This window comes from Neopelma chrysocephalum, unplaced genomic scaffold, assembly GCF_003984885.1.
Source record: "Neopelma chrysocephalum unplaced genomic scaffold, ASM398488v2 Primary Assembly neopelma1_59, whole genome shotgun sequence".
NCBI classification, from domain to species: domain Eukaryota; kingdom Metazoa; phylum Chordata; class Aves; order Passeriformes; family Pipridae; genus Neopelma; species Neopelma chrysocephalum.
In genome coordinates, this window is record NW_020897714.1 from 27959900 (window position 1) to 27972828 (window position 12929).

Sequence of the window (12929 nt, forward strand, 5' to 3'; positions counted from 1 at the left end):
GGTTTATTTTTTTTTTTGGTTATTGTGATTATGATATCTCCTGAGCCTTCATTTTTTAACAAAACCTGTGTTCTACCAATGCAAATCAACTGTGTCACTCAGGATAGAGGGGAAAAAATCAGGATTGTTGAGCTTTTAGCCTGTATTTCACTGCAGCATCGGTTTTGATCTTTAGCAGTGTATTTTATTTCTTATTGGGGGCTTCATCAGTTGCTGCTACCGGACAACAAAAAATAAGCCTCCCCAAAACACTTCCTCAGGAACAGGTTCAAGATGGGAATAAAACTGGGAGGAATACAGGTGGTAAGTGGAACCATAGGGCTGCAGTGCTAACATTCAGACTGCTAAGCAAACTCATTTTTTCCACTGCTTATAAGTCACTGAAGTATACTAGCTGAAAATGAAATTTCCCAGGTTTGCCCAAAGGTGAAGAAGGTTTTTTTTTTTCAGATTTTTTCACACTAAGTAAAACTGGTTCAGCCATTTTTTATCATCTTTTTTTTCCACAACAGAACATGTAGAAACTATTCCCACTTCAGCAAGAGCATTTGCGATTGTGTTCTGAACAGCACAACAGCCAAACCAGCATGGGGTTAAAAAGTTTATATTTAGCATAAAAACATCTAGCTGAAAAATGCCTTTGAGTGCTTCAGTGGAATCTGATTTTGATCTGACCGAATTTTGACCCGCAGAAAATTCCACGCTTAAGCACAATCCATTCTGTATGGGTGTATTCACTGGGCTCAGAGCACGCACGGAGGAGGAAGGCAAGGTTGATGTGTACGTGTGGGGAGCTTGTGTCCTTATCCCAGCACTGTGTCTTCAGGGCCTTCAGTTATGCCCCGCGAGGGCAGCGCTGAGGCTGACGGTGCTTCTTACACATCAGTGATTGAGTGTGTGCACTTAGCGCTTGCAGTCTTAGGGCCCTCCTGTGTCTCGAGGAATAAACTAAATGTCCAGTGAGGTTAAAGGGGTTTCCAACCATTCTGGATTGGTCCAATGTCCTCTGCCCCATTGGCCAAGGTCAGAATCAGGTCTGGTAAGGGTACCCAGCGTCAGACACAGCCCAGTCATCAGTGGGTAGGTCCATGGTGATGAGGCAGGTCCAAGGTCAAGCTAGGGAGTCAGTCTTCAGGGTCCGAGTCAAGCGGGTTTGTGGCCACATAATGGAGAAAGCTGTGGCAGGGCTGGAGACCAGTGTTCCTACAGGGTGGCTGGGGCAGGGATTGATGGCTCTGGGCTTGGCTGAAAAGGGGCAGCTGTGCAGGGGATATTTGTGGGACTCCCAGGTGAGACTCGTCAGTCTTTAAGTGACAAGGCTTTTCAGAGAGCCTGGGAATCTTCGTGTATGGAGATATTCAAGAGTTGCCTGGAGAAGACCCATCTGTCTTTGAAAACAGTCCTGCTTTGAGCAGGCAGTTGGAATAGAGACCTCCAGCCTTCCTCCCAGCCTAGATTATTCTGTGATACTACAAACCCTGCTGGTTTTACTTCTGTATTTAGCAGTGCATGCAGGATGTGCTGTCACTGTGAATGTGACACTCAGGCTCTAAACTGTGTGTGACAGAAAACCAAACAGATAGTGTGCGCCCACCAGAGGTGATGTGCTCCTTACAGGGCAACAGGACCAAATGCTGCAAACTCTTGCTCACACACTTCATGTTCTGCCATGAGCAGCCAGTGAAGGTCCTCAGAAAAACAAAGCTAAGCATATGTGTGAGCATTTAGAGGACCATCATGTCAGGGAATATTTGCTGGCATTTAGAGACCATTCATGCTCCAAGGGGAGTCAACTGGCTCTCTAGCCTACTGCCTCGGGCCCTGATCTGCCCTGAAGAAGGTCTGCGTAGCACATTGTGCACTGAGGCCTTGACTCAGCTGAGCAATTTGGGATGCGTGTCTTGCTGAATCAGAGCTTATGTGCCTAACAGAAATTGCTTTATAGGGCACAGTCCAGTTCCCACTGAAATACTTGCGAGGCTTTCGGCACGCACTTCAACGAAAACGTGATCAAATCTATGTCACCTGGTCATCCCTTGAGCTGAGGATAAAAATTGCTGCTCTGCTGGTTAGAATGAGAATGTATAGAACAGGGGCTGCCAGTGCAGTGAGAGCTGTAAGGGAAAAGTCTTTTGTAAATGTTTTCTGCAATGTGGATGGACGTGGAACAGAAGGAGTTAAAGATGTCTGCATACTTTAGGAGTGTATCTTTAGGTGTAGAAAAAAGTGTAGTATCAGGAATAGAATAGTGAAAGCTTTTATAAGGTGTATGACCTAAAAGAATAGTTTTATGCCTCATTTTAATGGTGGTATTTCCTGATTGATGAGTATGCAAAGACACCATTTTAATATGCTTTGACAAAGTTGGTTATATAGCACTTATGTAAGAGACTGGCTTCTTCTGGGAATGTATTTTTTAAATCTAACTGGTGACTACACACACGTGTATAAAAGAAGAAGCTTTCTACCTTGAAATCTTTCATCTTTCGTAGTTCTGAAGTTGTTTTGCTTCATTAGATTTGGAGCCCTCTTAGAAAATGTGGGAATATTTCTAAATTTGATTGTTAAATCTATTGAACAGAAGAGCTGCCACTGGAGAGAATATACTTCCTAAAGTACTAGTAAGTGTGCAAAAGTGCTCTGAAGCTTAGGAGGCAAAGTCTATTTACAGTTAGAAGACTTGGGCTCTTAAGTGCTTGCAGCACTTTTGAAAATAAGACTTAAATGCTTCTAGGTAATTTGGGCACTACAGAAAATCATATCTGATTTTTCTGTTTTTACTCTGACATCAACATCAATCATAAAATGATTTATTATATAGATAATAGCAGAACTAGTTGTATGTGGAGCAAATCCAAGAGAAATAAATATGATTCAGATGTGAGTTAAATAATTTAATGGTGTTTAAATATGGGAGGCAGTACATATCCTTGGTTTCAGTGGAATTAAATGCATTGGTTCTGTAGAAATTATATCCAAACTAGATGTTGCTCTCAGCTAAATAGTCATTCCTTGGAAACCAATGTGTCTGATGGACATGGTGCAGTAGAAGCCAGAGTCCATGCAGGGTTGCACACTCTTGGAAATCATAAATTATTCCTCTGTAGCCACTGGAAGGAGGCTAATGTAACAATGAACAAACACTCTAATGGTTGAAACAGTCTCTCAGAATACCAAAACCTTGTTCAAAATCAGATGGTTTTGGAATATACTTGGCAAGAAGGGTTAACTACAGATTTCCTCAGCACTTCAATGGATCAGACATATGCTAATCCCATCCTGCCTGGAGCAAGATGTCATCTCTCTTAGAGTGCACTGTTGTCAGGCCCTGGTTTCACACAATTGCTGCTGTGGCTGACAGGAGAAAAGAGTGTTATCCTTTCTCCACAAGATCTCAGTGGCACAGCAATTTGTGGGTCATAAAGAGAAGACTTCTTTCATACAGGCTGCTATGCCTGTATTGCAGACATACTTCAGAGAGTCAGGATCTCAGGGCTGGCTGGCTCTTAAGTGCTTAAGTGCTGGCTGGCTCTTAAGTGCTGGCTCTTTATACTTTCAGCTCTCCAAGAGTTCCTCTGGAAACTCTGCAACATTCCTCTGCCCATTTTCCACATGCCCTTAGAAACTCCAAGGGAAAACAAGGTCCTTGGGGTTCTGGCTCAGTGCCAGATGGACTCGAGATGTGCAGAGAGATGCTGATCAATAGGCAGCAAGGGCACAGGAGTGATTGCCAGCTGCTAGCTGCTCCAGAGGGCAGGAGAGGTGTCCATAGGCCGTGAGACCCTCCTTGGCTCCCCACCTCCTCCAACTGCAGCACCTGGAGCAGAGGCAGCCAGGCAGCTCCAGGAGTCATGGAACTGGTCCATACAGGGGTGCCTCCTCTTAGGGAGGGAGGGATCAGAGCTTTGGCTACATCAACCCACAGTCCTGATCCATCACTGAGGGAGACCCCTCACAGCCCAGGCTCCCCAGACATTTAAAATGCAGCTCAGGGAATGAGTATAGTGAAGAATAATAAACATGATCATAAATCAAATATAATAAAAACAAATAAAAAAAGCGAAACGTTGCATTTCTTTCACAGTGACGATCCCAGCGGTTCCACAAGCAAGAAAGCCGGGTGTGAAACGGAGGATCCGAAGGAGGCCGGCAGACAGAGTGGCCAGGAAGGCAGGTCCGACACCCTGACGCTAAAAGCCCAGCATGCGGAGCTCCACGAAGAGCAGGCAGCGGGGTGTTCCCCTCTGGTGCAGAAGGCGAGCCTCCACCACACGGGCTCCCCAGTGAGAGTGCAGCGCAGCAAAGGGGCGGCCTCGTGTTCCCATGCGGCTGCCTCCGATTATGAGCTCTCCCTTGACCTAAAGAATAAACAGGTACCAAGGCTTCCTCCTCAGGCTGTGGGAGAAGGGGATGGGGCGGGTGGGACTGCATTCACACTGTGGTGGGACGTCTTTCAGCAAATACTTCAGCCTTTTGTTCACCTTGAGCTTTTGCCCTGCCTGAACTGGCCCTTTGGCTAGGGGGGGCTGATGGAGGAAGTAGCTTCCCCACCTCTGACTGCATCACCCTTTCACCCAAACCTGCTGGTCTCTGGTTCTCATTGCCTGGGTTCTGTGGTCCAAAGTGGACCTAGAAACCCAGTTGTGAGTGTAGGTTTAGAGACGGGTTGCAGGCAGCCGAGAGCTGCAGCATCCAGAGATACTTCCTTGCTCACAAGTGTGCAGTGCCTGTAGGGCTCTAGCAACTCGTCTCAAATTATGCCCCTCATGGGAGAGATCTCCAAGAACCATCTTGCCATCTTGGATCATGCAGGGTAGGTCCCCAGTGCACTTCTGCATTAGCATGAGGGTTTCATTCAATGACTGTCCTATGCAGCATCTACCACACTGTTTGTGTACTGCTGCCATGACTGCCTTCAGTGCAGCAGTGGATGTTGAAAAGACAGGCAGGTTAACCAGGCTGAGAGTAAATTATTCAGTTCCAGAAGTTGCAAGCCTTGACTTCTGTGCCTGAGGCCACAGCCTAGCTCCAGAGCACAAGCGTGCCCATCTCTAGCTGCATCTCCTGATGGACTCCCAGCAGGGGACAGTGGGACAGGGGCTAATAGCAGCTGGGCTCCTCCCTCAAAGGTAATGAGGTGGAACATGCCCCCCCACTCCGCATCTCTGCAGATTACAGTCCAGGAGAGCTGTTGTGCAAAACAGAACCTAAATAATAGTTTCTGTCCTTTCCCTGGTACGGCAGCTCAATGTTGGAGGCTGTTGGATATGCAGACCCTGCAGTATGTGAGGTGAGGATGACAAGCAAACACTAGTGACAGTGTCCAGATTACATTCAGTGGGAGAATTCAGTGGGAGCTGTGCCACTGCAGCTGAAGGGTCTCAGCTAATGAGGTTTCCACAGAAGAACTGCTACTTCTAGGACATCTCTTTGCCCCTTCCCTTAAGGCATTGCTGCTGTCCCTAAACATACATGTCAGATCAATGGCTTAATAAATTTCTGAGCAAAAGAGAGACCTTGGCTCTTTAGCTCTGTCTTTCTCAAAATACTGTGTACTCAACTCAAAAAGAATTCTTGCTTCACACCAGGAAAAACACCAAGAGAGACTAATTAACTGGCTTAACAAACTAATGTGACATATCCTCGGGGTGGGCCAGATCTTGACTGCTATATATGGGCTTAGCCTCCTCAATGTCCTAGAGCTGCTCTGGTTTGTCCTGGGGCGTCTGTCCTGTGTTATTTTAGCTTTAAGGTCACGTTGCCCTATCACTGTTCTTGCAGCAGAGGCCAAACCTGCCCTGGATGCATGTGAGACAGAGAGGCATGTTAGCTGATTGTTCATTAATTTCTGGTGCCTTGCAGGACTGACCTTGCATGGACCTAGCCTATCTCATAGGTGAAACCACTTTTCCCACAGCAAAGGGGGCTTACAGTATGTGTGCCTCTCCAGCTTGATGGTTGTCCTCAGTGAATTGCCTCCAGCTCTGGAAGGGGAGATTTTCAGGCAGTGAAGAGTATTAATTCTTCAATTCTTGCACTCTAGAATGTGTTTTTTTAGGTATTCCTATCAATTTATTTGTCAGGTAGTTCTGTTAAATGGGAATAAGAGTGATAGGACCGCATAGCACTGTCCCAGTAGAACCCTAGTCATAGCTCAAATTGTAATACATTAACAGAACTTACGATAAGAAAAACAGGTGTAAGGAGACATTTTTAGTTTCAAAGCGCAATTGAAGTCACATTTACTTTTTGGGAGAGGACTGAGTGTTAGTCAAGAGGGTAGGAGGGTAGGGTACAGCCTCCTCTGCAAGGCTTGAACCAGTCGTTGCCCCTCAGCATCATACTGCCAGGTTGATGAGTGACTTCATGGCTCTCCTTACTTTCTATCCCATGAAACAGAGATTGCTGACAGTGCACTGAGCAGAAGTACACTATGCTGGGAGGTTGGAATGGAGACTAAAGTGCTAGAGTTCCCCTATGCTTAGACTCTATTGAATATTGGGAAAATGGAGGGTATCAGGAGAGAGGAGCATGCTTCCTGTCATACACACTCTTGGGTTGTGCTGAAGGGTGGCAGATGTCCCAGGCATGAAGGAAAATACCCCATTAACACATGGCCCTTATAGCAATGTTCTTCCCTTGTGAAAGGCTGGAGGGAGGGAGAAGCATTAAGAAAGGGTGATAGAGAACATGTATGCTCTGTATGTCTTTTTTTTTTTAATTTTTTTTTGCAATGCATGCATTGCCTGGAGTGACTCTGATTCTGTCCCTGAGCCTGATTCTCTTCTTGCTAACATGGTGACACATCGCCATGCTAAGTGGCAACCTTGGTGGAAAACCAGTGCTAACTGAGAATAAGATCAGGCCCATTTTCTCCGGGCAGATATATGAATTTATGCCTATGGGCAACACAGCCAAGGGGTGTGCACCTCAAATGTTTGGCCATATCCAGGCCTGGCACTTCGTCTTGCCTTAGGCTGACCTTGTTAAAGCTCCCTTCATGTGCAATCCCTCATGGCAATGGATATTTCCCAGCCACTTCTAATTCAGCCACAAGGCCTGAATTGCTCAGAATGAGTGTTCATTTTGAGGCCCAGAAATGTATTAAGCTAATTATTCTTTGAAATCCACCCCGATCCCTCTCCTGCTTTTCCCTTCCTTTGGCGCCGGCTGTCGGATCATTCCCCAGAGAAGAGTAGCTTTAAGTAGGCAATTACTTGTGATTCATAGGGTTTATTAGGAGTGAGAGAAGGCCAATCATGTCTGGCCTTTCTCACCTCTCAAATGGGAAGAGAAGGTTCCTCCGGCCAGCCAGACATACATCTCCATTACCTATGACTGCTGTGGTGCTAATGGATGTCCTTTCCTCCTCTCGAGAGGAAGAACACAGGCCACAGCTGTGTGAAATCCTTAATTCCTTTGGACTGTCAGCTAGCTCGACCTGATAGCAAATGTGTACATCTCAGGCATCAGTAAACAGTAAATGGCTGGGCTACATCAAGGAGACAGAGAGAGACACTTGCTCCTACAAGGCAAGAGTGGGAAGCACACTTCTCTGTGGGGGTGCTGCATCTGGCTTTGCCAGTCTTTTCAGGCATCCTTTGGTACAGTCCCTGTCCCTGTTATCCCAGCTGCAGGATATTGTAGGATTACCCTCGCTTTTAACAGGGCCAGATGGCAGTGGACCACATACAGAATCCATCCTTACACCCCTGGAATGAGCTGGAAAACAGACTAGTTTGGGAGTCCTCTCATTTTAGATCTTGTTCTGCTTCTTAACACCTTAGCCCTTTTGGAGGACTGAGATTATGGACTGCAAAAAGCTGGTGATGATTTTTATCAAGGTACTGATAGCTTGCACTGTTCCTTTAGACTTTCAGAAGGATGTCTTCTCAGTAGTTATTAAAGTCTGCCTTTTGGGGAACTGTCCTTGCATGAGGTAAACTGGCCTTTTACTTCAGATCAGCAATGACATCTCGTCTTGGCCTCTAATAAGATCAGAGCATATGAATTTCATGTTTGCAGAATGGCTGTCACCTCCTTGGAAACCTCAGATGATTGTAAGGCTCTCGCTTCTGCTTTATTTTGCATTTTACTATTATTCTGTCCCTCAGATAGCTGTACCTGCCCCTCCCATTTGTTCCTCTTTCCCTCCCAACACAATTAGCTCTACATTTTCATTAACAAGATCATTATATTAAATGCTCACGGTCAGTTGTCAGTACTAACCGTCTGGGTTGGGCCTTTTCAGGTTACTGGTTTAATTTGCATTTATCTGCATGAGCCCTCCTCCTGAAGGGAAGGGCCAAGGGATGGCTCAGTCTCTTTCCAGGCAGACCAACTTTAAAGATATGTGGCAGGAGATAAAGATATGTGGCTGGTTTTGTGGTGGGCCTTGAGATGGTAATTTTGAAAAGCAAGACAAAGAACCCCAGCAAAACACTTCTGCTTACTACCCAGAATCTCTTTTTGGTCCTATATTCCTCTTTCCTGCCATAACAAACACCGAGGATAAGGAGAGTCCTTGGTTATCCATAAAGCTTGAAGGCAAGGCAAACAGAAAACAGAAGCCTACCTTATGTCTGAGCACAAGGCAAAGGTTCCCTACTTCATGTCCAGAGTGGGAAATATGAAAGGATGTGCTCCCCTCCCCGCTCCATTCCATAAATGGCAGCCTCACATCCAGTGCAGCAGGATCCCTAGACCTGTTGCTGCGGCTGGGGTCATGTTCCTCTCTTCCTAACTTCTCTCAAGGTCATATTATCTTCCCCTACTTCCAGAGTAGTTAGTATTGGAAAGATTCCAGAGGTGATTTAAACTTCTCACATCTGTCAGACCAGGCCTTCACTTTTACCTAGATCACTCCCTGTAAATTACGTAATGTTACAAAAAAGGAAGAAGAAGAAAGCAGACAATATGACATGACTCTGTCAGCTGAGGCTCATGCCTCAGTCTCCCTTTGACTACAAAATCAATTTGCACTTAAACTCGGATTTGTGTGAGCTCAATCCTTCTCCTTGTGTACTGAGCCAACAAGGCATGCTGGGGGGCAAGTGGTATCTGGCTGGGGATGAGGATGCAGACAGTAAACTCGTCCTTCAGTTCTGCTAATGAGCTCATACTCCCCACATGAATGATGCAGTGAATCCTCTGTTAATTCAGGCCTGACTTAACCAGCACTTCACCTTTTTTTGGCTTTTCCACGTGTGCACACACATATAGACACTATGGTCTGCACCTGCCCTTTGCCTTTTGAAGTGCCGGCAATGTAGAGTTTAGCTCATAGTACAACCAAAACATCAATGAGTGCAGTTTGAGTTTATCCTTCTTTTTCTTCAATCCCATCTTCCATGATCATCTTCACACTGTCCCCCTTGTCCTCTGTCAGTCACTCGCTGCAACCACATCATCTGACATCCTCCTGTAGCACATTAGTGAAAGCCTAAGTGCAGGGGAAGAGTGAGGGGATTACCAGAAAGTATATGTTCTGGACTACAGCAGAGAAATGGCCATACATACCTGCTTTGCTGAAGCCAGTTGAGATGGCATTTCAGCTGTGTGTATGTGTTTATGTATTTACATGTGTGTTTGTTGTTGCCAGCTCAGGTAAACCCTCCTGCTTTTTCTTAATATCTTGTCTCAACATTTAAAATCCAGATTTTTTTACCTTTCAAAACTGAGAGTCTTTCTTTTTTTGAGTACTTCTCTTTTCACTGCTGGCTGATACCTGAAAAACTCAGATATCAGGAAAAAAGGCACTTTGGGATTCAGAGTGCTTTTTAAAAGACACAAACTCAGAACAAGCCCAGCCTCCACTAACTTATATGGAAGCTGTTGTTTCTCACTAGCTGCTATGATCAAGCCACCATTTTCTGCATTTAAAAATTAAATTTTCTTCCCTTTTTCTGAATGATTTATCCTTTCCCTGGGAGTATTTCCTAAGGTGACTAAGGAGGGGAGAAGCATTAATAGCATTCTGAGACAAGAGATAATGCTTGACATTAACAGAGCACTGCTGAGCAGGAAAGTAGGAACACACATTGCTGGAATATTGTATTTGCAGAGATGAGCTTGCCCTAAAGGCCATGAAAAGTGGGTCTGCAAGGGAAGGGCACCTACGGGCTCCAGCTTGTATGACTGGCACTCTGGAAAGAGACACAATCATGTTACAGCTGTGAGGAGGTTCCTAGTGTTGGTGTTGTAGCCATCCATGCCCGAAGGGGAGCCTTCTGTTGAAATCATGGGCACAGCATTGCCCTGAAAGCAATTCAGCTAATTCAGTGTTAGAACTTCCTTTGACAGTCATTAACCCTAATCAGTATAGGAACAGGGGTAACAAAAAGCCACCAGAAGTCAATTAGCAAAAAATGCCATCTCATTTCTGTGTCTTTCAGATCGAAATGCTAGAGCACAAATACGGCGGTCACCTGGTGTCTCGCAGGGCAGCTTGCACCATCCAAACCGCCTTCCGGCAGTACCAGCTCAGCAAGAACTTTGAGAAGATCCGCAACTCACTGCTGGAGAGCCGCATGCCACGCCGCATCTCCCTGAGGAAAGTCCGCGTCCAGAACTCGGAGAGCTTCTCCGCGGAGAAAGCCCTGGTGGAGGGATACAACTTCGTCGGCATCCCATTGGTGAGGTCCCCGTCCTTGCCCGCCACCATCAGTGGGGCCCTGACTGAGCTGGAGGACTCCTTCACGGAACAAGTTCAGTCCCTGGCCAAGTCTATCGATGATGCCCTCAGCAACTGGAGCCTGAAGACCATGTGCTCCCTGCAAGATGGGGGCTCATACCAGATAAGGGAGACCTTCAGTGCTAGCTCAATGCAGCCAAACCAAGACTTAGAAGCTGAGCTGCAGGACAAGGAGAAGGAGGAAGGTCTCCTGCCAGATACTCTACCCAAAAGCAGCAGCACTCTCATGATGGCTTTTCGAGATGTCACAGTCCAGATTGACAACAAGAACATCTCTGTCTCGTCATCTACCTCGGTGTCCATGGCAAACTGCCTCAGCAGCAATGACCAGGCTGGGCTCTCTCAAGCTATCAAAGCTGAAGAAAGCCCAGGAGAAGGGGAGGGAGAAGCCAGTGAACCACCAGCTGCTCCAGAGAGCTTACCTGAGTCCAGAGCTCTCCAGAACAGCCACACTTTCACCGAGGTGGATGTCAGTACTAATGGCACGGGAGACAGCAGTGCTGAGACTGATCAGATGGCAGTGCAGAAGCTCCAATTTGATGCTGGCAATGAGGCGGGGCAAAGCAAAGGCTCTGAGTCTGAAAATGCAGACAACTCAGAGCAGCTGAGCAGCAGCAGCACCTCCACTTCAGCCAAGTCAGCCTCTGAGGTGTCCTCGAAAGAAGCACTGCAGGCCATGATCCTCAGCCTCCCCAGGTACCACTGCGAGAACCCCGCGAGCTGCAAGTCCCCCACGCTTTCCACAGACACCATGAGGAAGCGCCTCTACCGCATTGGACTGAACCTCTTCAATATGTAAGTGACTCTTTCTCTGTCGTGTTTCCCAACCTATTTCAGGCCTCACAGGAGCAGGTGATGGCAGACTCTTGGTCTAGATCCATCTCTGGGGAAGTTCTTTCATATTCAAGGGCATGGCCATCTGGGTATGCAATGAAGGACACGGCTTGGCTGCCCAGAAATTTCCTCCCTATACTCTCACAAGTGTTGTCCTGATCTTCTGTCTAACAGAGGAACAAGCCCACTGCTCCATGACTAGTGCCCATGCTCTCAGAATTGTACTTTCAGTCCCAGTTGCCTTCCATTTGGCATCCACCAGCTGAGCCTGGGATCTAGGCTCCTGCTCCACTATGTGGAAAGGAACAAACATAGCTGGCATGGTAAACTCAGCCCTGGTTCCTTAACATGGGACAATTACAAATAAAGAGAGAGAGAAGTAGAGCTGAGCTTAGCTAGCCCAGCGTGAGTCATAATGACAAAATTACATCTCTGGCTGTCATTTACCTTCAGATATCTGGGTCGATTTGCACCTTACAGACCAGGTTTAGTCATCTCTGTCTCTTACACAATTGAGTTCGATATCCTATGAGAAGGCTGTAGGTGTGAAAGCAAAAGCAGAGCAGCCCAGAGGTTACCACAAGAAGAGGTTAACTCATGGGGTCATGTAGCCTATTGTGGATTGGGAGAAAGCAGCTGAGTTCCTATAAGGACCTTTAGATTTGCTTGTTGCCTTTAGATGAGACTTTTCTCATCTATGCAAGTCATGAGAAGTACTGGGTTTTTCTTCATCATCACACTCTTATCTTATGGTGTCTTGATTTCCATTTGAGTCACCTAATGGTGAGGATGTAATGTACCCATACTAGAAGAATGTTTTACCACACATTAGCATGGGACTTTTGGTCAGAGTGGGGACTGATGACTATGCAGTCCTAGGCAGAAGTTTTGGACAGATGAAGGGGCAATGCAAAGCATTTATACGTATGTAGTATGAAGGCTGTGGAGTCCACGAGGCAGGAAACGGGAAGAGAGATTTTTAGGGCTGGGTTCAGAGCCCATCCAGAACTGAAGTAATGTTAGATCAGACAGATCTGGGACTCTTACAGAACTGAGGATGATGTATTACTGGTTCTGAGATCAGGTTTGAGGACAGGAGTGAGGAAACTAACCTGTTAGCTCTGGGGAGTGCAGGTTTTTTTATTCTCTGATCAGTGTCTGAGTGGACACGTGGCTCCCCTTGTGACACTGCAGTTCACCTCCACCCGAGGGGCTGGGAAGGCTGTCGGGCTCTCTGCAGACATTTGATTGTTGATTTCCCTGTCAGTGTCTAGGAAGGAGCCAGTTTACCCTTGTGGAGTTTGCAATGTGGGCACTGACCCATGGGGCATGGAGCTGAGGTTGTGTGTGCGCACATCCTGGACCAGAAGCTGGAAGCCTGCAGTTGCCAGCAGCACAGTCT

At 46.5% G+C, this 12929-nt stretch overlaps 1 protein-coding gene across 8 annotated transcripts in view; it reads left to right on the forward strand.

The window, feature by feature from the left end:
- Positions 1–12929, forward strand: part of IQSEC3 (IQ motif and Sec7 domain 3) — a 101504-nt gene that overhangs the window by 57629 nt on the left and 30946 nt on the right. For 7 of the 8 annotated variants that reach the window (XM_027680649.1, XM_027680656.1, XM_027680655.1 and 4 more), the window contains exons 3-4: positions 4085–4373; positions 10395–11488. In XM_027680649.1, coding sequence (XP_027536450.1) covers positions 4085–4373; positions 10395–11488 — 1383 coding nt within the window. The remainder of the gene's footprint in view (positions 1–4084; positions 4374–10394; positions 11489–12929) is intronic. The other variant, XM_027680657.1, reaches the window with a different exon arrangement.